At 48.6% G+C, this 27,376-nt stretch overlaps 1 protein-coding gene and 1 non-coding gene across 6 annotated transcripts; both read right to left on the bottom strand.

Annotated features, from left to right (window-relative positions):
* Positions 1 to 4,783: 4,783 nt before the first annotated feature.
* Positions 4,784 to 26,397, bottom strand: KHDC4 (KH domain containing 4, pre-mRNA splicing factor). Of its 5 annotated transcripts, none has more exons than XM_035098367.2 (14): positions 26,282 to 26,397; positions 25,210 to 25,450; positions 23,546 to 23,674; positions 22,593 to 22,672; positions 22,040 to 22,092; positions 20,985 to 21,151; positions 19,663 to 19,874; positions 19,096 to 19,156; positions 16,723 to 16,780; positions 15,541 to 15,791; positions 12,338 to 12,496; positions 9,816 to 9,928; positions 8,379 to 8,464; positions 4,784 to 6,367 (listed from the first exon to the last, which is right to left on the bottom strand). In XM_035098367.2, exons 1-14 carry the CDS (start codon positions 26,326 to 26,328, stop codon positions 6,168 to 6,170), a joined length of 1,857 nt encoding a protein of 618 aa, XP_034954258.2. In that variant the 5' UTR covers positions 26,329 to 26,397; the 3' UTR covers positions 4,784 to 6,167. The 5 variants fall into 5 exon arrangements, 3 of the variants coding, with proteins under 3 accessions (XP_034954258.2, XP_034954259.2, XP_034954261.2); XM_035098368.2 differs by having other exon boundaries at positions 4,784 to 6,358; XR_004691456.2 differs by having other exon boundaries at positions 6,300 to 6,367; positions 9,816 to 9,900.
* LOC118076634 (small Cajal body-specific RNA 4) lies at positions 20,336 to 20,464 on the bottom strand. Its single transcript, XR_004691536.1, has one exon. It is a non-coding gene; the product is annotated as a small Cajal body-specific RNA 4 (non-coding RNA).
* Positions 26,398 to 27,376: the final 979 nt, after the last annotated feature.

Genomic DNA, 27,376 nt, shown 5'->3' with positions numbered 1-27,376 from the left:
CCCCCCCCTCCCATCAAAGCCTCAATTATTTCCGGCTCGCAATTGCATTTTTATTTTGCTAATACTGTAAATCCATAAGCAAACACCGTGCCATTGGAGGTAAGGTAGGGAAACTGTAGGTTGTTGTTGTTTTGTAAACAGCCTCCTTTTCTTTATTTCAGCCTTCCTGAACTTGTGGGCCCAGCCAGCTTTACCCCAACCTGGGGGCCCTCCAGATGTTGTTGGACTCCAGTTCCCCTCATTCGTGACCGTTGGCTGATGGAGTCCAACAACATTTACACCCCCCCCTTCTATTTTTGAAATATCGTTGGGACTCCAGCTCCCATCAGCCCCAGCAGGCATGGCCAACAGTCAAGGATTGTGGGAGTTTGTAGAAGATGAGCAATTAAAATAGTCCTGAGATGGTATGTTGGATGTTGTTGGGGCAGTAATGATGTTGTCCGGGTGTATGTGGCAGCAAAGTTGGCATCTGGGTTAATTGCAGGCTCTCGGTACCAGTGTCCATGTTAAGTCTGGTGGTTGTATTATTGTGGGTGAGGAGTTGTTTAAGATTGGGTGGCTGTCTGTAGGCAATGAAAGGTCTTCCTCCCAGAGCTTGAGAAAGGGAGCTGTCATTGTCCAGGACGAGGCTGTAGATCTCTGATGATGCGTTTGTACTGTTTTAACTGTTTTTCTAACATTGTGTATGCCATCAAATGCCAACGGTGCCCTTCAGCTCTCTATATTGGACAAACAGGCCAAACCCTACGCCAAAGGATAAATGGACATAAATCTGACATCAGGAACCGTAAGACTGAAAAACCAGTAGGAGAACACTTCAATCTCCCAGGACATTCTATACAAGATCTCAAAGCAGCTGTTTTATTACAGAGAAATTTCAGGAACAGACTGGAAAGAGAAGTTACTGAATTGGAAATCATTACCAAGCTTAAAACCATGGAAGCAGCTGGGATGAATAGAGATATCGGATTCTTATCTCATTATGCATGATCAAGCTTTCTTTAGCACCTCAGCCCAGGACTAATTGCTGCCATCAGCAGCCATTAACACCCATCTACAGGTTTACCACTCCCATCAGCCCATCTCCCATTCCCACCCACCCCCACCACCCTCTGTATATATATAGGGTCTGACACTTCTGTTTCTAGTGTATCTGAAGAAGTGTGCATGCACACGAAAGCTCATACCAAAATATAAACTTAGTTGGTCTTTAAGGTGCTACTGAAGGAATTTTTTTATTTTGCTTCGACTCAGACCAACACGGCTACCTACCTGTAACTAAATGGAGATGATATATTTATGTACACAGTGAAATCCTGAATGTGTAAATTCAGAGGGAAGTCCGTCTACAGGGGCGTAGCCAGGATCAAAACTAGGGCGGGGCAAGCCATGGTCGTTCAGGGGCGGGGCCAAGGCACGGGAGGGGAGGGGCCACGAAGTGGGAATGTGGGCAGGGCTACAGGGCCAGCGGGCCTGATGACATCGTGGCGGCAGCGGCAGCGGCCACCTTGTGCTTCTGGGGCTGGCAGCGTTGGCGGCTACCCTGCTTGGCTGGAGAGGACGGGAGGGTCGGGCAGGCGAGAGGGGGTGGCAGGGCGGGCGAGGGCGAGGCAAGGCACGGCCGCAGCCACGACGGCTCCGAGGCGTTGCTGCATATCAGCATATTTCAACCATGGTTCAAGCCCCACTTTAGGAAAAAATTTCTGCATTGCAGGGGGTTGGACTAGATGACCCTTGTGGTCCCTTCCGACTACAATTCTATGATTCTATTGATATATTACCATAGCATATGCATCATTCTGCTTTCTTGAACTGTCCTACTCCTAGGCATAACAGCCAACTCCTAGAGGCCTAGGTGCCTCTCCCCCCCCCCAATTACTGGTAAATACCGTATTTGAAAGAGTCATCCCCCCATGTTGATGGGCTTTCTATGTGGGGCTTATCTGCCCCCCCCCGTATTTTATTAAGGATGGAAGAGGGAGGGAAGGAAGGAAGAAATAGAGAGAAGGATAACTCATATTTGTGGGTGCCTCTGGGTGACGCTGTGATGCTGGAACTCTGCATGTACAGAAGCCTTGTAAGCAGCTTTCTCTCTGCTTGATACAGTATACAGATGGAGGAGGGACAGACTGGAACACCACTGCTTTTTATAAACATCACTGTGTCTGTCAAAGCTACAGCCCCCCCCTTCTTATTCACTTCCTTTTAGCCTTGCAGAGCCACCTTAGTCAAATTGAATCCTCTGAGTCTGCACCCTCATTAAATCGCCAATAGAACTCTTAATGCTCCTGAATGCTCATTAACAACTCCCACTTAAGAACAATAGGGTGAAATGGTCAGCTATCAAATCTTGCCTGGGGATATATGCTCCATTGTCTTAACTGCTTAACTACTGGTAGCCACTTTGCTTGATTTATTTGATGTGTTTTTGTTACAGCTGTGCCCCGCCCCCCCAGCAAGCAGAGACTTAGCTGCTCTTGCTAAAGCAAAGCCCTTTCCACTTCAGTTTTTGGAGGGGAAAAGTGCTGGTTATGGTCTGTAAAATACATTAATTTTTTGCTTCTAGGGGGGGCAGCTGCCCCCTCCTGTCCCCCCTGCCTACGCCCATGTCCGTCTATTGAGCTCAACTGAACTTAAGAGGCAACCATGCACAGGATTGCTTACATAAAACCTTTCAACAACAAAAACATTCCCAAAGCGGTGAACACAGCAGAAGAAAATGGAAAACATCCTAATTAGACAAGAGATCATTCCACATCCATAGATCATGAATCACGATGTGACCGTTTTCGATTGGATTCCGGAAGTTTCGGCTGCGCGTAACTCTATGCACTGGACAGAGCTCCGGCCAGGAGAGCTGTGCGAACTTAGTACTCTGCGTTCCTTCTGCGCAGGCGCAGCAGCTGCGGAAAGTCGAGCTGGCCGCACAAGACACAGCATTGCGATGAGGAGGATTTTTGTCTCTGCAGATTTGCATTCTGCGGTTCTCCACATCCCTGTGCCTCCAACGCGTCCTTCCTGATGCCTACGCAAGATATGCAAAACCTCCCTGAGGGACAAAAGCTAAGCTAGCCTTTAGGGCTTGCTTCCGGGTAGACATTTATAAGGTTGTTCTGCGTGTCTGCAAACCTCATATTTACTTGGAATTAAATGGATGCTGTTGTCACAGCGGTAAAAAGAATCACGACAAAGTTCTAGACACACTAGATTGAAGCCATTTGACAGCACTTCCATTTGGGGTTATGTTTCCCCATGCCTGGCCTAGGAAGAATCAATGAGACCAGTCAGCAAACATTTTTGGCAGGGGGCCGGTCCACTGTCCCTCAGACCTTGTGATGAACGAATTCCTCTGCCCCACAAATAATCCAGAGGTGCATTTTAAATAAAGGACACATTCTACTCATGTAAAAACACCAGGCAGGCCCCACAAATAACCCAGAGATTAATTTTAAATAAAAGGACACATTCTACTCATGCCGGGGCGCGCCGGAAACGCAATTAAACAAAGCGCTCTCCCATTGTGTCCCGCGGCCGAGCGCAGAGGGAGGGAAGGCCGCGCCCCCGCCGCTCCTCCCACGGGCCAGGTAGGGTTGTTAGGAGGCGGCGGCAGCGGACCAAGATGGCGGCATCAGGTTCCACGGCGGCGGCGGGAGCCGGACCGGGCTCCCACCGCGGCGGTCCCGGAGCCCGATGCCGCCATCTTGGTCCACCGTCGCAGGGGAACGGGAGGCAGAGGGTTGAGGGGGGGAGAGTGCACACGCGTGTGTACGTCCTGCCTCTTCGTCCAGTCCCTGTGTCCGTGGGGCACATGCGCATTAGCGCAAACCCAGGGACACAGGGAATACTGGACGCAGAGACACAGGGACTTTATTATATAGGATGGAAAATTGTACATGGTGGTGGAACAAACGCTCCCCACCCCCCAATATGATGAGAATGGTTGTCCTTTTTGCACTATAGCGGTGCCTTTTCAAGATCATTTCACAGGTTTTGCTAAATTTAAACGTTTTTCACCTCCACACTCCCAACTTCACCCTTTCAATGCCTGCTTAATAGGTGACACAAGGAGCCTAACCCATATTTAGTGGTTGTAACTTGAAAACCACGCAGGGGCAGGTAAAGGCTTAAGAGATATTCCAGAAAAGGAGGTGGGGGGTGGAGAAACCTGCAGTCCTCTAGATGTCACTGGACTCCAACTCCCATCAGCCAACCCAGGCAGTGGGTCAGGGTTGATGGGCATCTGGGACAGCTAGATCCCCATCTGTGATTGAAGGTCTTCATAGCAAAGGACTTCTGCATTTTGACACTAACTTCCAGATCACTTCTCTTCAATCATTTGAAAGCAGGTTTACATAAAAGGCATTAACCCAGTTGCCAACAGGTCAGTAGCAGTCTCTTATGAGGGCCAAAGCTGAAAAGCGTTACAAAACAATGCACACAAGACCCCAGGTGGTTCAGGCCAGTGGCCCATCTAGACCAACATCCGCAGGGCTGTCCCTACCTGTGATTCCCATCACCTAGTATTAAGAGAAATACTGCCTCCCAACAGCGGAGGAGCCTGGTCAGTAGCCATTGAAGGCTTTATGATCCCTGAAAAAGAAATGGTCCCTTCTTAAGCCACAAATAACTTTCCCATAATATTTTATTATTTTTACCCCGTCCATCTGGCCGAGTCTCCCCAGCCACTCTGGGCTGAGTGTGGGTTGATACTGTGGGCTGGCGTTTTGCTCGCATACACCCAAGGCTGACTTTCCAAACAAAAACAAGAGTCTGGAGAAGCAAGTAGAATTATTTGTACATTTATAATGAAATTATGGTTTGAATTTATTTACAACATATAGAAAAAAAATCAGAGAATAGTGTGGTTGGTGGTTTTTTTTTCTTCAGTGAAAGCAAGCTCCACCAGATCATTTTTTTTTTGTGGAGCGGGGAAACACCTCCAACACTTATTCCAATACTTCAAACTTTTACTTGCCCTTTGAACACAAGACAGCAAAATTTCAGGTCCAATGGTGCCCCCCTCTGTCTCTGCCCTTGACTGCAAGTGTTTTGGTTGATAGCAGCCTAACAGGCCCAGGAAAGAGGTCACTACAATTTTGAGTCACTATAAAACAATCCCACAAGTTTTGCATTTTCCTCTTCGGCCGTGGCTGCATGTCACCAGCAACCCAAAGATGTCCCAAGCTCAATGCATCTCTTATCAGCAAGACAGCCACAAAGCAAAGAAGTCTGGTTGGAGGTGGGCTTTCGGAACGGAACGAGATTGCAACGACGCCATTGCTGCAGAAGTAACGACACACTGGCCGGTCGAAGATCCAAGCACAACGGGGTGAAGAAAAATTACCTCAGGAGGACCGGTTCGAGATTTTAACACCTACTGCTAAATCCACCCCCACCCCACAGCAAGGGGAGAAAAAGTAATTCATTGTCTTCCCTGACAAATGTGACTTGGCAAAATGAAAGAGACAAAGAAGAAAACAAACCATCTGCTTGCCAAAACAATTCTGAAGTTGTTTTGGAAAACTGCATTACGGATTATTATTATTTTAAAGAGACCAACAGAAAGAGATTTTAAAGAAGGTGATTTTCAGGAAACAGGTTTTTCAGGCAAAGGTTTCCCCCACCCACCCCAATCCTATTTAGAAGACCAAGCATTACACACACACACACACACACAAAAGTAAAATCCAGTTATAAAACAGAAATACAAGCAGAACAGGCAGCAGGCTTAAGTTATTGAGCTTCGTTGGTTGGCTGGCTTCTTTTCCAAAGCCAAGAACAGGTGCATGATAAGCTGGGGGTGGGGAGGCATTAAAAGAGAGAAAGGGAGAGATCATGGAGACATTCCCTGCGAGTGTGATGCTGACACTGTTTATCTGCAATTGTATTCCATTAGGCCTGCGGCTTTCAAATTGCCTTTGATGGAGGAGTCCACTGCAGATATAATAGCAAGTTCTTTTTTTGTATGTTTGTTTTTTTAAAGAAATAAAACGAAAACACAAAAACGGAGCCCCTGGCACAGAAAGGGCCATACTGCATCTCGGAAGCTTGTGCAAAGAGGTCAGGGCCGATGTACATTTTGCAGAGATTCTTTGATAATATACATGTGTTATTGCTTGAGAGAGACAACAGGTGGAAGGTGGCGGAGGCAACTGCAGCTGCAGCAGCTAAGGTGCCATCCAGAATGGCATCTGTTGCTTTGCCCGTTGCTGCGACGAGGGGTACTGGTATCCTAAGCTCCACGTCTGCGAGTAGCTACTTGCGGTTTTGTGAACCCCGTGGTCTTCTTCTTCATCCGAGGAGTCGCCAGCATAAGCCACCAGGCCGAATCCCTTTTCTCCGGTTTTCATCTTCTTAGCTGGGTGATCTAATGATGATGAACAGAGAGAGAGAGAGAGAAGAGAGACATCCCGCCCCAGGAAAAAAATAAAAGAGAAAGGTAAAAAAAATATTCCCCAAAAACATGTTAATTCAAATGAGAGGCATTAATATATATTTTTTCCAAAAAAAAAGTTAGTCGGACACCATTTTGAGGTCACAGAGCCAACAACGGTCACCCCGGGTGGGAGGTCAGGCGATACAGGACCGGCAAACAGCACAAGTGTGATCCGTCAGAGCCATGTAAGAGAACACAGAAGAGAGAGAGAGAGAAAAAAGAAAAACACAAAAAAGACAAAGAAAAGTCAAGTTAGCAAAAATGAGGCAACAGGGTTTGCAAGTTCACCGTTAAAGAACAACATGTTAAAAAAAAAAACAGGAGCGAGTTGAAAGTGTCCAACTACAGTTTTTTTAAAAAGGGAAACTTTTAAAAAGGGTTGGGGAGAGAAGTGTTATGTTCTATCTCCCGGTTAGAAGTGTCCAATTCAAGCTAGATATCCTATCAGCAGAAAAGCCACACTGAGCACCTAAGCACAGGAGCAGAAATCGACTGACTATATGTCAATTTCACTTGGCATCATAGGAAAAGCTAAGGTTCCCTGCTTGAAATGCAGAATTCTGCTTTTCTGGGTATTGAGGAGGAAGGAGTGTGATGTATTGCTTGGTGGAGGAGGATGAAAGGAAGAGAGAGAGAGAGGGATAGCGGCAATAACTAGGAAGGAGGGCTAGGATGCTGGGTACACAAATCAGACCAAAGCAACAACCCTGAGCCCTGAAAAGGAGACGCTGTTCTTTTCCCTGTGGTGTCTGAGCAAAGAAAAACATTAGCTCCAAGAACAGCAGATCCAAGTGCAGAAGGGAAAAATTTCTACTATTCTGCCCACTCTCCTGATCAGAATGGGAAATTGATGGCTTGCATCATCTGTCACCAATCTGATGCCTCCAGATGTAAAACTCACATCTGGCTGGCTGGGAGCTTTCATCCATTTGGAGGGAACCAGGTTGGTGAGGGATGACTTACAGCTTCCTCACCCTTCTTAGGAACATAGAAAATAGGCAAGGGACATCACCCAGCCCTACCTGGAGATGCCTTTTTGGACTGAACCTGGGACCTTCTGCATGCAAAGCAGATGCTCTACCACTGAACCGCAGCCCCTCCCCTAAAAATAAAGTAAGATTCCAGTCCTCCTGGTTCAAAACAAAGGGCTGATTTAAACAAGAAGCTCCCTTGAGTCAGAACAATGGTCCATTTGGTTCAGTATTATCAACCCTCTCCAGGATTTCAGACAGGGAATCTTTTTCCCAGTCTAACCCGGAGACGCTGGAGATTGAACCAGGGGCCTTTGTGCATGCAACACAGGGGTCTCCAGCCCTTCCTTGATTTTAATCTTTTGCCCACTCTCACCCCAGTGCAACAGCCGTAACCCCTTTTCTGCCCTCCAGCCCAGGCACCTTTTCGGATTACACAAGCCTTGGTGCCATCTTTTAAATGCTTGCTCTTTCGTACGTGGTGGTGTTCATACCAATGGTCTCCACATGGCACCCATAGGAGAGAGACTGGTGGTATTCGGAAACCTGAGCAGCAAAGGCCCAGAGAGCAGTGGGGAATTGAAGGCGAGAGGCAGAATTCGATCCCCTGGCAAAACTGGCTTCTCGCTGCAGAGCTGTGTGTTGGGGGAACAGGAAGGACATTCGCACTCAGAGCTCCTGGGGACTCCAGGTCTTTAAGGGCGTGTGCATTTTCAGAGACAAATTGTACCCTTAGCTTTACCACTTTGTAATTTTACACTTTGGAGTTCGTGTAAGAATAAAGGTTTGGTTTACCCTTAGCTTTAGTTTTCCTAGCTACTAACGGAACTCAGAAGACAGGGAACTGAAAGTAAGTTGCGCACACAAGAGTTTAGCACCTGGAGGTGACACTAGGAAGAGCAGCCTAAAGTTAGCTAGGCCGGCTGATGGAATGCAAGCACAAGCCATGGCTCCCGGCCTCCCACGCTCACCATTGCCGCCCACTAAGGACCCGTTCCGGTCGTCAGGGTCCACCTTCATCCCGGTCACTGGTAAAGCCGGTGGAGGCATCAGCTGCCTGTTTGGAAACAAAGAGCATTTCAAGCTTAATCAACCCATTTAAAATCCTGCTTTTAAAGCCCTAAATATTTATATTAGGCAGGTGCTTTCCTTATATTATTTTTGGCCCCTGCTGAAAACTGTTTTGCAAGGGCAAACGTAGCCATATTTTAATAGGGAATTTCTACTTTATACCCAGCAGCATCGCACCTGGCCCTGCAAGGGGATTCTAAGTGCAGATCCTCAGTGAGGTTCTTAAATCAGTGGTTAGAATCAGAGTAGTTTTGAAAGGTTTAGCCTGCCATCTTCTTTCCAAATAGTGTCCAGCTGTATACAAACCTTGACAGAAACCTGCCCCTCAATCATCATGCAAAATTTGTTCACGGTATCTTACGAGATGTCCAAATCCATATTTCCAAAACTAAAGTGTATTAAGACTGCAGATTATGTTTATATTTTGAAATTCCGTGGGTCAATTTGTTTTGAATACTATTTTATCAGTACAGTCGTACCTTGGTTCTCGAATTTAATTCATTCTGGGAGTCCCGAAACAGTTCAAAAACCAAGGCGCAGCTTCCGATTGGCTGCAGGAGCTTCCTGCACTCAATCAGAAGTCATGAAAGCTGCATTGGACATTCGGCTTCCAAAAAACGTTTGCAAACCGGAACACTCACTTCCGGGTTTGTGACATTCGGGAGCCAATTTGTTCAACAACTAAGGCATTCGACTACCAAGGTACCACTGTATTCTTAATGTTATTTGTTTGCAAACCGGTAAGAGGTTTTGAGGATTAAGCAATATATAAATCCTGTGGAATAAATAAATGGGATCAGGACAAAGGCCCATCTAGTCCAGCATCCTGTTCTCACAGCAGCCAACCTGAAAGCTCTGGGAAGCCTGCATGCAGGCCCTGAGCGCAAGAAGAACTCTTCCCACTTGGGACTCACTGGCTTGGAACCAGGTTGCTTAAAAGACCATCTTCTCCCATAGTTAGGCTCAGAGGAGGCCTGCTGAAATGAAGGCCCGTGACTAACCCGGGTCCATTAATTTCAATGGGTCTACTCTTAGCTGGATAAAACCTGTAGGAAGCTGCCTTATAACAAGTTGGCCCATCTAGCTTAATACTGTCATGCGCAATATATCCTGTTTTTAAATTTTGTTGCAAGCTGTTGAAGGGCAGGTAATAAAATTTAACAACGTTGTCTACACATTTATTTATTTATTGTCTTTTCACAATACCCCAAAACTCAGCAGACTCACTTTCCCTAATGATAGGGCCTGAGGAGCACTTCCACACTGAAACCCATTTCATTGCAGTTCCCACTCAAAACTGTACCAGAGCAAAGCTGGGCGCCACGGCCACAACCTACCTGTCCCTCTCTCTCTCCTTTCCTGAGGAACTTGCTGGCTTCGATCCCGTTCCATCCATCTCGGTCTGACTGGAGAAGCCTGTACCTAAATTAGTCATATGAATGGGTCCATGCTATGAGCAGAAAAACACAGCGGCATTAGCAAATCTAAAACTATGACACAAGCTATCAGCTCCTTAATGAAAACTTGCAGCAGGCCCAGTCTCTTTGCTCTCTACACACCATTACAGGTGCTTCCGCTCTTTTTCTGGGCCTCTTAAAATGCTGTGTAAACTGGAAAGCTTGCTGCACAACAATGCCCAAACCGCCTGGGAGCATGAGCATAGTGTATCATGGCTTAAGATACTATGCGCAATCCTTTCAAGAGCCCTTGAAAGGTAGGCCAGGCTTCGTTGTTTCCATATTGCAGATGGGAAGGCTGAGGCTGAGCAAATCGCTAAGGAGGCGGATGTCATTCATAGCCAAGGTGAGGTTTGAACGGGGGGATTTTCTCAACACATAGCTCAGGCTCTTTGCCACTGTGCCACTCCAGGATTTGAACTCAGGTGTGTGGAATATTTACTTTTCTTCCAAAGGAAAAGGTAACAGGGATCAGTTTTTGTTTTAAAGGGCTGTTAAGACTCAACAGCTTTTTCAGCCCAGCCTCAAAACTGAGACTGTAGCAGCCTGTGCCACCTGCGGCAAGTAAGAACAGCTGTCAGGGAAGTTAAGAAAACAGAGTTGGTTCCCTTTTCTCCTTCTCCTTTCGAGCTGCCCAAATGTCACAAATGACTCACCTAAGTATGGAACGAGGAAGTTGCCTTACACCAGGTCAGAACAGAGGAAAATGCCTGCTAAAACCAACAGGCCCTTCCGTTCCAACTCTTGAAATGAAATGTGGCATCATCATCTGTGTACGTTTCTGTTAGCTAACCATTCGCTTTAGTTTAAATCTAGATCTTCTATAAACATTCTTCTTTGCTCAGCATTTTTGCTCACTGTAAATTCAGCACTAATTTTCAGTGGCTCTTTATATCTTAGCCACTGCCTTTTATTATGAGGTTCCTTAGACCAGGCCGAATCATCTAGCCATCACGGCCCACTCTGACTGGCAGAGCTCCATGATCTCAGACAGAGAAAGTTCTTCTCCCATCAACTCCCAACGTGACATTTTTTTAACTGGAGATGCCACAGAGTGGCTGGGGCAACCCAGTCAGATGGGCGGCGTATAAATAATAAAATTTATATTTTTATTATTATTAACCTTGAATTGAATTCTCAATTCAAACGAATGTGCCTTTCTATTTCAATTATGGCCCCTCCCACATGTGGGCAGACAGGCAAGTCACTTGTGTTGACTTATTTACAAGCCTAGTTTAGAGATGGAACACAAACAAAGGGGAAATAGTGGCAACTATTATTGAGATTGGAAGGAAAAAACACCCCGTCCTTGATCACCGCCACAAAGCCTCAAAACACAGCAGAGAGTAAGATGCAAACTGGGACAGCTACATAGCTGCCAAGTTTTCCCTTTTCTCATGAGGAAGCCTATTCAGCATAAGGGAAAATCCCTTTAAAAAAGGGATAACTTGGCAGCTATGGACAGCTAGTGGGGTCCCTCAATGGTGCAGGTAGCAAGGCAAAAGATATTTTGAAGGTCACTGGGATAGGGGACACGGTGTTGAAAAAAAATGTAAACAAGAGAGGGTCAAACTGCTAAGGAATTCATGTGTTATGGCTTCTGAGCTTCCTGGTCAGAGCTCAGGCAGATAAAAGATCAGGAAAGGGCTCTGATGAATACTCTCTCTGCTTCTACTGCAAGGTGGGAAACCTGTGGCATTCTAGATAGGGCTGGACCTCAGCTCTCATCAGCCCTGACTACTAGCCGTGGCTTCTGGGAGTTAAGAGTCCAACAATATCAGGAATCTATATGTTCTCTCACCACCGCTTTAAAGTGCCACAAGGTTCCTTTTTGTAAAAACCATGAGAAATCAGGGTCCCACCTCTTGGCTGGCACACCACCTCACCAGCAATTGCTTGGGACTCCTGAAAAGGGGTCCACGTGATGTTGGACTACAGCTCCCATCAGCCTCAGCCACCATGGCCAACGGCCAGTGACAATGGGAGTTGTAGTCCAGCAACATCTGCAGGGCACCTTGCTTGGGAACACAAAGCCTGCCTAGGGATTATTGCCTATCCCAAAGAACGCAGCACATTCTTTGGCCAAGGTGATGGGGAAGATAAGAAGAGCCTGATGAATCAGGCCAAGTGGCCCATCTTAGTTCAGCAACCTATTCTGAGGTGCTGCAGTGGGCAATGCACAAGCAGGATCTTTCCCATCCTGCGGCTTCCAGCAACTGGCGGCATGTCGGCCCTGACCCTCAAGGCCCACCTGATGGCAGGGCAGTTGAAGAACACTAGCTTCTACCGTATCTGACCCGCATTCTTGTGGAAAAAACCCAAAAATCCAGGTGTGGAACCAGCTCTGTGACCACAGGAAAGAGGGGCAGGGGAGGCAGTAAAATGGCAGGGAGTCACTCCACCTGGTATCCCAGCAGCCCAGATTCCCGCTCATCCGGCAGCTCTTCGGTGAAACGCCTTTTCTGGCCCGGCTGGGGTTGGGGCTGACCTGGCGGCTGCGTGGTGGCCGGCAAGGTCGTCTTCACGGGGGCGGCCGGGAGGAAAGGGGCGCTCAGTGGCGTCTACAAACCACGCAGGCAAAAGAAGAGAGGGGTTATTTCTGTTATTTTGATACTGATCGCATTTGCAGCCCACCTTTGCTCCCCTTTGTGGAGGAACACCAGAGTGGTTAAAAAATACAAGTAACAACAAAATGAAAATGTATCTTAAGAAACATGCACATAATCTCATTCCATTTAGAAATGACTTCCTGTGAATGTATTTATTATACTTGATTTGTCTGTGTTTTATTGTTCTTTCTATATCCAGTAAACCAAGAAACAAAAAGGTAAAACAATGCAATATATGAAAAGAGGGTCAAATCCAATTGTGATGGGCACCGTTAGCTACTGTTTACAGGGGGTCACAATTCAGGCCTTATTCAGAGCCCCCTTCCCACAACCAACCGCTGCTTAAATCTGCTTCCATGGGGCTACATTTGTGGCTGTGAAAGGCAAGTCGGGCCTCAGCTCTGCACTGCTTTATTTGGCCAGATCTGCCCTTGCTAAGTCTCCCAAGCCAGGGCCTCTTGTCGCTACATGCATACTTCTCTCTCTCTCCACCAATCAGTGCTCAAATTAGAAGGGCAGGGGTTTTTGTGCTGTGCCCCTAGCTCATGTTTTTAGAGACCAATGAGAATGTTTGGATTCCTTACAAGCCTCCTCACTACCTTTCCCCTGTAACTGGAGCAGTGGAAGGCTCACACCCTGCAAAACCGAATGCTCTCCCTGATGTTGCATGCACTTCTCACATAAACAAGAACCCAGATTTACTGGCTCGCGAATGGACAGTTTGCCCTACCCCCACCCACAGCAGGTGAGTCTCCCCACCCCACCCCAGAATGGAGTAATGCATCACGCCTGCAACACATCACAGAACTGTAGATTTGGAAGGGGCCGCAAGGGCCATCTAGTCCAACCCCCTGCAATACATCGACTTTCTGCCCAGTGTGGAGCTCAAACCCATGACCCAGAGATTAAGAGTCTCAGAATGACCTTGATTTTTAAAAAGAAAAAGATGTGAAATCTGGTAACTTCTCATTCAGATCCCAAGAGATATACTCCACATGTTAATGTTATCAAATCTCCCCTGCTAAAATACAAGAGCCCCACCACCACCACCACTAAGCTGTGTTAGGATTCTGCCAGCTCCTGAAGGCACACCTGCATTCCTTTGATCTTCAGGTTTGAATGTCCTGCTTTAACTGCCATTTTAATCACTGTGCTGCTTTAATGGGCTCATTTCATTGTGCATTTTAATTGCCAATGTTTATTTTCACATTCTGATGAAGTTGTTTTATTGTATGTTTCATTTATGTGTTGTTTTGGTTAAAAAATTCTTTTTTATTTACCACTCGTAAACTGCTTAGAAGGAAAGGAAAGGAGAAATCCTATATAATAATGTCCAAGTTGTCCCTGCGTCCAGTTGTCCCGTGTGTCCCTGGGGTACTGCGCATGTACCCCAGAGACACAGGGATTGGACGGAGGGACAACGGCCAACCGCCGCTCCGCCAACCGCCGTTCCGAAGCCCAGTCTCATGCTGGAGGTGCGCGGCGAGGCGGCGGGGGAAAGAAGCGCTCCCCCCGGCAGCCTTGCCGCGCACCTCCGGCATGGGACGGCGCTTCCTCGGCCGAAGCGGCAGCGGGCGCCGAGGGAAGCCGGCTTTGGCTTGGCGGCGGCGGGAAGAAGAGGAGGAATTCCTCCTCTTTTTCCCACCGCCGCCAAGCCAGTCCCCAAGCCGAAGTGCGGCGCGGTGGGGGCTTTTCGCTGTTTGACTTCCCGGAGTGAAGGGGGAGGCAAACGGCAAAAAGCACCCGCCGCGCCGCACTTCGGCTCGGGGACTGGCTTGGCGGCGGCGGGAAGAAGGGGAGGAATTCCTCCCCTTCTTCCCGCCGCCGCCAAGCCAGTCTCCGAGCCAAAGTATGGCGCAGCGGGTTTTTTCGCCGTTTGCCTCCCCCTGGGGGGAAGGCAAACGGCGAAAAGCCGCCCCCCCCCCCCCGCGCCGCAATTCGGCTCTGCCCCCCGCGCGCTTTAGTTTGGGAAGCAGGCAGGGAGACGCAACAGCCCGGGAAGCTGCGGGCTGTTGCGTCTCCCTGCCTGCTTCCCCGAGCCGTAGCGCATCGGGGGACAGCCGAAGATCGGCGGGCGCTGTTTGCCGGGGTTGACAAACCCCGGCAAGTGGCGCCCGCCGATCTTCGTGTGACAGGCAGTGGGGAATGCAGGCAGGCAATAGAGCAAGCGCCTGCCTGCCTTCCCCGCCGCCAGTCCCCCGGTGCTTCGTGCAGCGCTGCTGGGTGCCGACCCGGCAGGCCGCTTCCTTGATCTGGCGGCCTGCCGGGTCGGCGCTGATCAGCGCTGCGCGGAGCACCGGATCGAGGAGCCGGCATGCATTCTAGCGCCCGTTTATTTAACGGGCTGAAGACACTAGTAATAATAATAAAGAGGATAGCATAGAAAGACAATTTTAATTTTGATTGAAAAAATGGGGAAAAAGATTGAATATATGAAAATTGCTAAAGAAGATTCTAAAACGAAAAATCAGTAAGGGGGGGCGGGGCGGCGGGGAAGTCCACAAGACAATGTTTAACAAAATAGATGATAAGAAATATATGTTTGTAATTGTTGTGTGTTTGTTATTGTTATAAGAGGCTTTATTTTCTTGTTTTTGTTTTTAGTCTTTGGTTTTTATTTTTGTTTTGTTTGTGTTTTTTGTCAGTGGTTGTTGTTTCATAAAAACAACAAGGAGAAGCCACCTCCTGAAGAAGGAGAAGGTTGCAAGCTCACCCATAAAACAGACTACAATTAAAAGTTTAAAAACTTCCAAAAACAATTTAAAGCATCTATGAAACAGTCTGAACAATAACAACAGCCACCCCTACAGCAGTGTTCTTCAACCCTGCGTTGCCAGATGTTGCTGGACTACAAATCCCATCATCCCCAGCCAACGTCACCAACGGACAAAGATGATGGGAGTAGCAGCCCAACAATATCTGGGGATCCAAGGACACTGCCCTAGACACTACCGAGTGCCCCCTCAACAGTCATCAGGCAACATTCCCTGCCTTACCTGGCCAGTGCTAGCGGGAGACTGCACTTGCGTAATCGGGTACTGGGTGGGCACAGGTGGGACTCCGGTGGGTAGTGCCAACACGCCCGGCGCCAACGGAACCGCAGGGGGCACAATGCCTGGCACCCCATAAGGAGGCTGTACCGGCTGCTGAGGGGGCGGGACCACAGGGTAGCCTGCCTGAAAGCCGCTGGGGGGGTAATACGGTGGCTGAGGAGGGACAGTCGTTAAAGCTGCAGGCTGCGCAAACCCTGGGGGGAGGAAGGAAGTAATAATAATTTAAAAATTATTTTATACATGAATTACTTCCTATTGAAGCATGTCTAGGCAATTTCACAAAACAGTAAAAATACAGAAAACCACTGCATATATAAAAATAGTTTTAAATTCTTACATAAACACACACACATAAAAAGTTTCAAACCCAATACAGAGTGTGACCTGGGGCACAAATAAAAAGATCTCTTAGAAGGCCTGCTGATAAAGAAAAGCCTTCAACGGGTGCTGAAAAGTGACGGCGACTGTCTGATACGTAATAGGAAGGCGTTCCAAATTAACATGCTGGTGGGCATGTGGGCAGGGACAGAAAGAAAAACAGGTGGAGCAATGAATCCAAATTTTACACAGTAAACTGTTCAAACTGTCTTTAATATTGTATTTTAATTGTTATAACCTGCTCCAAGACCTTACAATGAAGGGAGGATTGTTCAACAACAACAACAACAACAGGCTAGTTTCTACACGCAGACACACAGAGCCCTCTCACTCCTCCCATCAGGCAAACAAGAGGCATTATCAAGGACACATTCCAGCCAGGCAAAAGCACTCAAGGAGTATATGAAGCAAGGCCCGTGCAGAGGGTGTGTGGCTTGGGTAACACAAGAGGAACAGATGTGTCCCTCCAGGCCTAGCTATCTCCAGGTTTATGATCCCCCGCCCCAGCCTGAGGTTCCCCACCCTGTCCTTGCAAGCACAACAGGGAGCAACCAGGTGGCAACAGAGAGCTGTGTCACCCACCATTGCGATGCAGCCACGCCCCCCCCCCCCCCGGAATGGAAAGCCTGGGAGCATTTCTCCACCTGTGGGCTTTCATAATGGCAAATTTAACCCCAAAGTCTCTGGTTTCCATCTTTCATCCTCACTCCACCACCGAACTAAGTGTTGCACACTGTCAATACACACCTGTTATGGGGACTGCCGTGGTTATCTGGTTCACAAATCGCGAGTATTCAGCATGAACCTTGGAAGAGATAAAGCGAGATCAGATTGCTTCGGTTTCAATAAAGGATACTCATGCAAACCGACTGCTCTAGTGGGAGACCGTATAGCCCTGGTTAGGTGAGCCTAGTTGTATGCAAACTGCTAAGCTCCTCCTGTCCTGATTGGTTCTACTGCCCAATGCCACAAGTGGGAGTCTGTCTGGGGGCAGGGAAGGGGCTTCTTCAGTACCAGGGATGTGGTTCTCCAGGTGCTGCTGTGGTACTACAACTCTCACCAACCCCGAGCAAGCATGGCCAAAGGGCAGGGGGTGATGGGAGCAGCAGTCCGAAATGTCTGGAGGGCACCAGGTTGGGAGAGACTGCATTAAAACAACAGCATTTTTTAAAAAAGGAAATCAGAGCCATTACAAAATATAAAGAATTACTCAAGACTAGCACAATCACAAAAAGTCAGTTTCAACCGTCAGCTCCGATTTCCAAGTACAGTGGTGCCTCGCTAGACGAATGCCCTGTTAGACGAATTTCCCGCTATACGAATAGGTTTTGCGATCGGAGGTTGCCTCGCAAGACGATCACAAAACCTACAGGGCATTCCTCTAGCGAAAGGGGAACGAGCTGCAGCACAGGAAGAAGGCAAAGGAAGATCAGCTGAAAGGCGCTGACAGCTGATCTTCCTTTGCCTTCTTCTTGCGCTGCAGCTCCTTCCCCTTTGTGTTCCGCTAGTCTCTGCCGGTGAGGGGCAACCGGCAGAGACCAGGGGAACACAAAGGCTGTAGCGCGGGAAGAGGGGGGGGAGAAGTGGATTCTTCCCCCCGCCGCCAAGCCAGTCCACGGCAGGGGCTTTTCGGATCCTCCGCTTCCCCCCACACACACTGCCTGACAAGGCGGGGATGGGACAAGGCTTCTCCAGCCTCATCCGATCCCGGGCAGTGTGTGGTGGGGAAAAGCGGAGGATCCAAAAAGCGGAGGATCCGACACTGCGGGGATGGGACGAGGCTGGAGAAGCCTTGTCCGATCCCGGGCAGTGTGTGGTGGGGGAAAGCAGAGGATCCTCCACTCCCCCCCACCGCCCGACACTGCGGGGATGGGACGAGGTTTCTCCAGCCTCGTCCGATCCCCAGGCAGTGGGGGGGGGGGGGAGAAGCAGAGGATCCTGCGCTTCCCACCCCCACCGCCCGACACAGGCTTGCTAGGCGCCATTGGAACGGCGGCTAGCAAGCCTGCTGTTGCGAGAGGGGTGGCGGGAGCAGCGCCCAAAAGGAGCCCTTTAGGGCACTGCTCTCGCCGCCCACCCCCTCACCTGGGCGGGCTTGCTAGCCGCCGTTGGAATGGCGACTAGCAAGCCTGCTTTTGCGGGGGGGGGGCGGCGAAACACCCCCGCACCGGCGCGCTTTGGCCCCATCACCCGGAGCCGAAGCGCGCCGGTGTGGGGACTTTTCGCTGGCTGCCGAAAGCCCCGCTTTCCCCTCAGCCCGTCCGACACAGCACAGATCAGAGGCTTTTCCTCCGATCCCGCTGTGTCGGACGGGGTGGGGGGAAAGCTGGCGGCAGGGGAAGAGGAAGGAAGGAAGAGAAAGGGCTGCTTTCTCTTCCTTCGTTCCTCTCCCCCCCCCCCCGCCCAACAGAGCCCGCATCTGACGTGGATTCGGAAGCCCTGTCAAATGCTGGCTCTGTCGGGCGAGGCGGTGGAACACACCTCTCTTGGCTCGGGGAAGGCAGGCAGGCAAGAGAACAAGCGCCTGCCTGCCTTCCCCGAGCCAAAAGAGCAAGTATCGCTGCCGCCGCCAGGCCCCCGGAGCCCATAGGAACGCATTAATTGACTTTTAATGCGTTCCTATGGGAAACGGTGCCTCGCTACACGAAATTTTCGTAGGACGAATTGAGTCCTGGAATGAATTAATTTTGTCTAGCGAGGCACCACTGTATGAGGCGTTTTACCACAACTGCACCGTAACAAGAGCTGGGACAGCTCAATCGGTAGATCATGAGACACTTAATCTCAGGGTCATGGGTTCGAGCCCCAGGTTGCAGAGAGCTGGACCAGGTTGGCATTTGTGGTCCCTTCCAACTCTAAATTCTATGATTCTATGACAGCTGGCCAGTATGATTTGGAAGGCTTTCAAATTAGCAAAAAATGGAAGACATGCTGCTTTGTTCCAACAAGAATCCTTTTCACTAGGAGGGGCTGCCACAACCAAAGGATGCTGGATCCAGATTCCCATCAGGCCCCAGCCACCACTGCCAGGAAAGCTGTATATATATAGTGCAGAAAGAGATGGGAGCTTCACGTGACTTTGGCAAGAGAGTGCAATGGTAAAAAGAAGGGCTTACTTACTGTTTGCAACAGGTTCTCACAAAGCTTTTTGGCAGCTGCAAGGCCTTCTGGTTTTGGATGGCTGGAGGAGAGGAAATACAACACACACACAGACACGTCCCTGTCAAACTCCAGACATCCACAAAGATGGGCAAAAGGTTCCTACATAGAGGGGGGTGGGACTAGATCAGCGTTTCCCAAACTTGGGTCTCCAGCTGTTTTTGGACTACATCTCCCATCATCCCTAGCTACCAGGATCAGTGGTCAGGGATGATGGGAATTGTAGTTCAAAAACAGCTGGAGTTTGGGGAAACACTGGACTAGGTGTCCCCTGGGGCTCACTTCCGACCCTGCTATTCCAATGTTAGGAGTCACAAGTCCTTGCTCACCTGCTTCAAATCACCCAGAGATCCGCTAGTAAATCCCAACCTGCCTGCCACCCATCCCTGCATTCACCTGATCAGAAAGGCTTCGTAATTAAACTAAGCCAGCTCACCAAACTTGACATTGCAACTTTACACTTGGGGTGGCACACAGAAAGCCCATTCCTTCCCGGTGACAAAGCCCAATGGGCTCCCAGCTCCCTACCTGATGTAAATGTACATCGGCTCAAAGGCTTCTCGGCCAGAGGCAGGTTCGATGCACCCAGAGCCCTTCCCCCGGAGGAACACCTTGGCGCCGGTCTCGATCTGGATATGTTGCAAGTAGGAGCAGCCTGGGCCTTCGACTTTCTCCTTTACGTTGAAGGTAGGTACGGCGTGTTCCAAGCCAACAAACAATTTGTCCTGGACATAGTGCATCTGTACACACAGAGAGACACCTTTAAGGGTTGCATTTGACACCAAAATCAGGAAGGAGTGGGAATGGGTTAGAGGTCCCCTCTTCCCAGATGACCTGCTACGGTTACAACCCCCCCCCCTCCTTGGCAGTTCTTGTTTCGGTGGAAGGCCATAGCAAAGTGTCAGAGCATTTGCTTTGCATGCAGAAGGTCCCGGGATCAATCCCTGCCATCTCCGCATAGGGCTGGGAGAGAGAACCTTTTCCGACACCCTAGAGAACCATTCCCAATCAGGGTAAACAACATACAGCTAGATGGACGACTGGTCTTGACTCGGTATGAGGTGCGTATAGACAGGGGTAGCCAGTGTGGTGCCGTCGTCAAAATGTTACTGGACTACAACTCCCATCATCCTTGACCATCCTGAGGCCAATGGGAACTGTAGTCCAACATCACCTGGCAGGCACCACACTGTCTACATCTGTTTGTCCGATGGCACAGTGAGGTCTCCACTCTTTCTGCAAGCTGAACCCCTCTCTCCATCGTGTTTCTCTAAGAGGATGGTATCGACAGAGCCCAGCTGTACAGGCTCTGCCTTCTTAATCCTCTAGGTAAGGGAATCAAACTAAGCAGACATGGACAGTTCAACAGGCAAGCAGGTGTAAAGCAAAATGCAAGGCAGTGTTCAAAACTCCCATTGTTCTAGGTGTGCTTTGTGACAGAGAATTTCATTAGCGTGAGCAGTTTCTGAACTCTGGGTGCAGTACTGAGCCTAAGATTTCAGATTAAAACTGCACAGTGGAAGGAAAGGAAGACCCTTTTCTGCCTTCCCACTTCCAGCCACTCTCTGAAGACTGGAGAAGAGACCCTCTTAGGGGGGTGGGCAGGGGAAGCATGTATTTGTTTTTTGCAGTCTTCATATGAGGAATAGACTGTGTGAAAAATGAACATAAGATTTTAGCTGCAGTTCATTCATTTTCAGCTTTGTATTCTTCTTATTTAAAAAGCATGCCTAGACATTCCGTTGTTGCACCCATAACCTGGGTTTAAGGTGCCATTTAGCTCCTAGCTTTCATATCTCAGTTTCTAACTGATGCAAGGATAAAGACACAAGGACTTGGCCAATACGTACTCCTCCTGACTGGAAGGAGGGCTTCTGGCCAACAGCCGGAGGCAGCTGAGTGATGGGGGCAGGTTGGTGGTAGACGGTAACTGTAGCTCCGTTGAAAGTTGGACTGGATCCAGTGGCAGCTTTCACGACGCCGTTTGTAATGATTTCCTTGATTCGGTTTACTGCTCCTGTAAGGCAAAAAGAAATAAACAACTTTAGTCCTATGAAAAGAAGGGACATTGGGGTCACAATCATTATTCATTAAGGATATAGAACTGCTATCTGTGTTGGATTTGAATTGTTTTCATGTAGGTTTGCTCTTGCTGCTTTATAGTATCGTGTGAAGGACACTCTGCATGAAGCCCTGGAGAGCTGCTGCCAGACAACGTAGACGGTACTGAGCTACATGGACCAGTGGACCTGACCCAGCATAAGACAACTCCTTATGTTCCCAAGGACATGCTCCTTGAGGGGAAGGTCTGCAGCCTGGTGGCAGAGCATCTACTCTGCAAGCAGAAGGTCCAAGGTTCAATCCACCAGCATCTCAAGACAGGGCTGGGAGAGACTCCCTGTCTGAAAGCTTGGAGAGCTGCTGCCAGTCAGGGTAGACAATATTGAGCTGCATGGGCTAGTGGTCTGACCCAAGTATAAGGCCTATACTCCTATCATGCAGTTATAGTTCTGGAAAAGACCTTGATGGCCATATAGTCCAACCCCTTGTTTAATGCAAGGTTTATAATGTTGGAGGCAACCACAGCAACCCCTAACAGATGGCTGCCCAGCGGAAAAATTAAGCAACAACACAACTTCAAATTCAATAACAACTCTGTGCTTGTTAGGCTAACTGTCCCTTAGTCAAGTGAACTAACCTTGGCTGTGTACACACTATACCTTAAAAGTGCATTTTAAACACATTATTCCCCTTAAAGAGTTTATCTGTTGTTTATCTTGCAATTCATAGCAACCCTTAACAAGCTACAGTGCCCAGAATTCTTTGGAGGGAAATAATGTGCTTTATAGATACAGCACAGACACAGCCATACTCTACCCAGGGTGTTGAATCAGAGCTTACTTACTATCCACCAGTTCTCGCGTTTGCCCCTGGACGTGCAAGTACAATGGACGATCTCTGCAAAACACAAGTTTTAATATTTTTTATAAATTTTAAACTGAAACATAGGTCTCCACTGGAGGCAGTCAATGTCACTGGAACTCTGGGAATAAACTGTAGTCTGCCCCATAGGGGATAAAATGCTGCGCTTGGGGGCACTCTTATGGTGAGGGCTCTCTGTCCTTGACATTGGGCAGTGTGTGTGTTTGCTCCCATTAAAAGGGATTTGCAGGAAGGTAGCTGTTTGGTGGGGGGGAAGTCATCCTAGTTTTGCAAACTAAAGAATGGTAATGGTGGAAGAGCAGAGGATTGCTTGTTGCTTCCTTCATCCAAGAAGATTTGACTTGGACAGTTTTAACTTTGATCAACTGAGCAGCCAAGTCACATAGCTTATAAAAATGCACAAACATAGCTGATCTCCTCATTCAGGTCCAATATCTAATTCATAAACACTCATTCTTCTACAGACTGTTTAATCCTGGAGAGAACCCGAGGAGGAAATTGAAGAAGATACAAACCCAGGTCCAACTTTTGCTTTCTCTTCTGCAGTCATGTACCTCCCCCGAGTTGAGACTGCGGCTCCGCTCAGCCTACTTATCTGCAGATACGAAGGGACAAAGAATTGCTCAGATTAGGAAATGCAGTAAAATCCCTGCTGAATCAGGAGAAAGGCTCACGTAGTCCAGCAGCCCCAATTTCCTACAGCAGCCCTTGGAAAGCCTCAAGGGGAAGCTCACAAGTCAGGCCTGTAATAGCCTTCCTTCACCCATTCATACACCAACAATTTGTCCTCAGCAACTGTTAAGCAGGCCCCATCTGCACAACATAAAGATACTGTGTTATGCTTCACACCATAAGGATACTGAGAGCTGTTAGAAGACCTCCTATTTCCAGTACAGAGCAACAAATCCTAGAGTTCCCTGGAAAGAGGGAGCGAAAGCTAAACTACTTTGGGAACTGTAGCTTTGTCTCCCAATAGCTCTCACCATCTTTAACGAACTACAGTTCCAATAATTTAGAGGAGGGAGGGGAAAGAATCATGACTGTTCAAATTGCTATAATGCTGCTTTAAATGTATGGTGCAACAAGGACCTCAGACATGCACTGATTCTGGAGCTTCCATTTAGCTAGGATTGCCAATATTTAATGAACCAAAGCAAAGTGGCAAGGAATCTGTTTGCATGCAGAAGGTCCCAAGTTCAGCCCCTGGCATCAAATAAGGCTGGAAGAGAACTCCCATCCCATCTGAAACCCTGAAGAGCCGCTGCAAGTCAACCTTGACAGTGCTGAGCTAGATGGACTAATAGCCGGACTAATGCTCCCTCCCCCAAGACTTGCTTAACAGCTATCGACACCCAGATGTTCCAAAGGTTGGACAGGGTTTCAACAGGAGCACCAGGCATATCAGCTGGAAAATCCCCCAGAGCCACCTGGAAACCCATAGGACCAATCACCCACAAGCAGCACAGACCTCATCCTGCGTCTGCCCTCTCGTCAGGAGGTTTCGGCATGTAAGAGGCACGTCGTTTATCTCCACTTCTGCGACGACAAGATCATCTTTGCTTTTGCTCGCAGCCGGGCCTTTTCCAGGAGCCTGAAGCTGTTAACAGATCAAACAATGGGCACTGTAAGGGGGCGGAGTTACAGAGAACAGCCCCCCATCATAAAGTCCAGCTCCTCAACCAGTCAGAGCTCCAGCAGCGGGTCCAGTGAAGGGCAGGAAGAAGTGAGCAGGTCGGTACAGGGCTCCGGCAGCATCCAAGAGCTGCAACTGCAGCCTAGAGCTCCTATACAGGAAATGGCCAGCGGCGGAGCATCGGACAGGCACCCTTTTCCTCCAATGCCTGATCTGAGGCGTGCCAGCTCCCGTAGGAGCAAGGGGTGGTGCTTTGGGGTCCCCAAACTACTTTGCTGGGCGCGTAGCCGAAAAGCACCATTAAAGACATGACGGTGTGGAGCGTTGTTACTCGAGGGTAGCCACCAGCATCCCTGACAGGCACCAAGACACATAAGCCCCACCCTTTGTGCACTCACCCGCCCCCCTCCATCCGGTCAAGGAGGAGGCATGATCAGAGTTCAAGGGCACATTTAAGCCAGGCAGAAACACTCAATGAGGGTGTGAAGCAGGGCTGGCAAGGGGTGTGGCCTGGGGAGAGGAGGTGCGGCCTGAGGAGAGTGCCAAGGGCCTACAGAGAGGTCTGGTTTGTTTTTGTTTTTCATTTTCAGTTACAGACATTCATTTCTTTCACTAATACAACACCTTATACAATGATAATCATCTATTCCCAGATAGGCTGGGAAGTCTTCTTATGATAGAGTCCAGAATGACTGAAATTCTGGAGTTTTGGGGGGGCAAATTCAAGACCATAGCTGCAGCACCAGTAAAATAAAGATTTTAGAAATACAGTACTTATCTTAATGGGGGCCTAAGGGAGGTGTTGGGGACTTCTTAGGGAATGTGGACCCAGTTAGGCAATGCTGGGCTTGGTGAATTAATTTTTGAACAGTTTCTTGTCAACATTGTCTACTTTCAGTATTGCTGGGTGTTATGAGCTCATTTTGAACTGTTTTCATATCATTGTTTGCGGCTTGTGATATGTTGCTACAGATCTGCCTGTCTCACAATTGCTATTTTGTTTTGTTCTTAAGGCAAACCACTTTGAACACAATACATATGAAAAGCTAAGCGGACAAATGAAAAAAGGGCACGGTGATTGCAGAACAAAACTTCATTACAACCCACTGATAGCCAACGCAAGGGGTTATACCCAACCATGTCAACCCACTGTAATTAATTTCAATGGGTTTGATATGCCCCAGTACACATTTGGCCAGAAGTCAGGAAACAATGGGCAAATAGTTAATAGCATGAGTGAACAAGTCCAAATCCTAAATTTGAGACTTCAGCTGTGTACACATCAGAGCACATGGCTCCCCCCAAAGAATCCTGGGAACTTTAATTTAACCTTCACTGAGCTACAAAGCTCAGCACCCATAACAACCTACCATTCCCAGTATTCTGGGAGTGTGCTTTAAATGGATGGTGTGTATACAGCTTTCTTTTCTCAACCATCATGAAAGTTAAAGGGCTTCTTGCTTTAGAAATCTGATGCCTTCATCCAGCCAGCCACTGACCTTGTCCGTTGAATTCGCCGTTGGTTTCAGCTTCCCTTTGGCCATTAACATGGCATTGATTTTGGCTGCCACGGCAGCGGCTGCATCCAGAGCTCCCAGTGGGGCCGCTGAGCCCTCAGACCCTGACATCCCAGATACACTATCTCCGCTGCCCTGGACAGGCCGGCCAGCCACAGGAGTGGTTGCAGGAAGGAGGAAGAGAGCTGGAGACGGGCCAGGCTGGTCCCATTTGCTGCGTCGCCTGGGGAAAAAACAAATTAAACCTTCAGATTCCCTCCGGGGCTGCTCCTGTTCCTTGATCTCCTCACTCCATAAGGCTTAGTTAGCACTTTTGACACATGTCGATGGCTCAAAAACACAGCTGTGTGTGCCGTTTCTAAAATCCCGGCAACAACAGCAGCCTTAGAGGATAAGACAATATTTAAGGTAGATTTTTGGGGACGCAGGTGGCACTGTGGGTTAAACCACAGAGCCTAGGGCTTGCCAATCAGAAGGTCGGCGGTTCGAATCCCCGCGACAGGGTGAGCTCCCATTGCTCAGTGCCAGCTCCTGCCAACCTAGCAGTTCGAAAGCATGTCAAAGTGCAAGTAGATAAATAGGTATCGCTCCAAGCGGGAAGGTAAACGGCGTTTCCATGTGCTGCTCTGGTTCGCCAGAAGCGGTTTAGTCATGCTGGACACATGACCTGGAAGCTGTACGCCGGCTCCCTCAGCCAGTAAAGCGAGATGAGCACCACAACCCCAGAGTCAGTCACCACTGGTCCTAATGGTCAGGGGTGTCTTTACCTTTAAGGTAGATTTACAGCCTACCTGATCTCATAAGCCTGGGGCGGGAGACCTGCGGCCCACGAGGTGTTGCTGGACCACAACTCCCATCCCCCCGACCATGCTGGCTGGGGACTGGCGGGAGTTGGTAGTCCAGCGACGTCTGGAGGGCCTCAGGGGGACCCCAGCACGGACGAAGCCCATAAATGGGCTCCTCCTCCACCGCCAGGCCTCTCCCTCTCCCTCCACCACAACTTTCCCTTCCCGGCCTCCCCTCTCGCTCGGCCTCGCAGCCGCGGCCTCCTCACCCTCCCGAGGCCCCATGCTCTCGCTGTCCCGCGCTCCCCGTTGACATGGCTCAGACGACCCTCTCCAGGCCGCCGCCGCTACCGCCGCCTTCTCCGCTCTGCTGAGAAACTTCCCCCCTCGCGTCACTTCCGCTCCGCCGCCGCCGCGAACGACGAAGGCGTCACTTCCGCTCGTTGTCGTAGCGACGGTGAAAGGTTGTTCGGGAAAGAGAATGCCTGGCACCATAGCGTTAGTAAAGAAGGTAGAGGGACGCACGTGTGCTCAGGTTCCGGCTTTATACTTGTACTGCTTATTGATTTAATATTTTGATTGTTTTCTTGCTATTTTATTATTTCATTTATTTGCTTACTCTGGTTTTTTTTTGCTTATATGATATTTATTGTTTCATTTATTTGCTTGCTGTTTTATGATGTTGTTTTTTGTATTTATCATTTTATTTATTTAGAGGCATTTCTAAACGATAATATATATTTAAAAGAAAAGAAAACTCTAAACAATAGATACACATTTTAAAAAATCCCAAAAATCAATTGAAACGAAAACGCAGTTAATAAATCTTTTACATGTATATGTATGTTGTTGTTGTTTAGTCGTTTAGTCGTGTCCGACTCTTCGTGACCCCATGGACCATAGCACGCCAGGCACTCCTGTCTTGCACTGCCTCCCGCAGTTTGGTCAAACTCATGTTCGTAGCTTCGAGAACACTGTCCAACCATCTTGTCCTCTGTCGTCCCCTTCTCCTAGTGCCCTCAATCTTTCCCAACATCAGGGTCTTTTCCAAGGATTCTTCTCTTCTCATGAGGTGGCCAAAGTATTGGAGCCTCAGCTTCACGATCTGTCCTTCCAGGGAGCACTCAGGGCTGATTTCCTTAAGAATGGATAGGTTTGATCTTCTTGCAGTCCATGGGACTCTCAAGAGTCTCCTCCAGCACCATATGTATATGTATACCGTATGTATATGTATATAATAATAATAATAATAATAATAATAATAATAATAATAATAATAAATTTTTATTTATACCCCGCCCTATATGTATACGTATGGTCCCCTGCTCCTTCCCCTGTATGGAAGTGGGAACTTGTCTATAGAA

This window comes from Zootoca vivipara, chromosome 17 (genome assembly GCF_963506605.1).
Source record: "Zootoca vivipara chromosome 17, rZooViv1.1, whole genome shotgun sequence".
In the NCBI taxonomy this organism is placed as follows: domain Eukaryota; kingdom Metazoa; phylum Chordata; class Lepidosauria; order Squamata; family Lacertidae; genus Zootoca; species Zootoca vivipara.
This window is presented reverse-complemented; position numbering and strand designations above follow the sequence as displayed.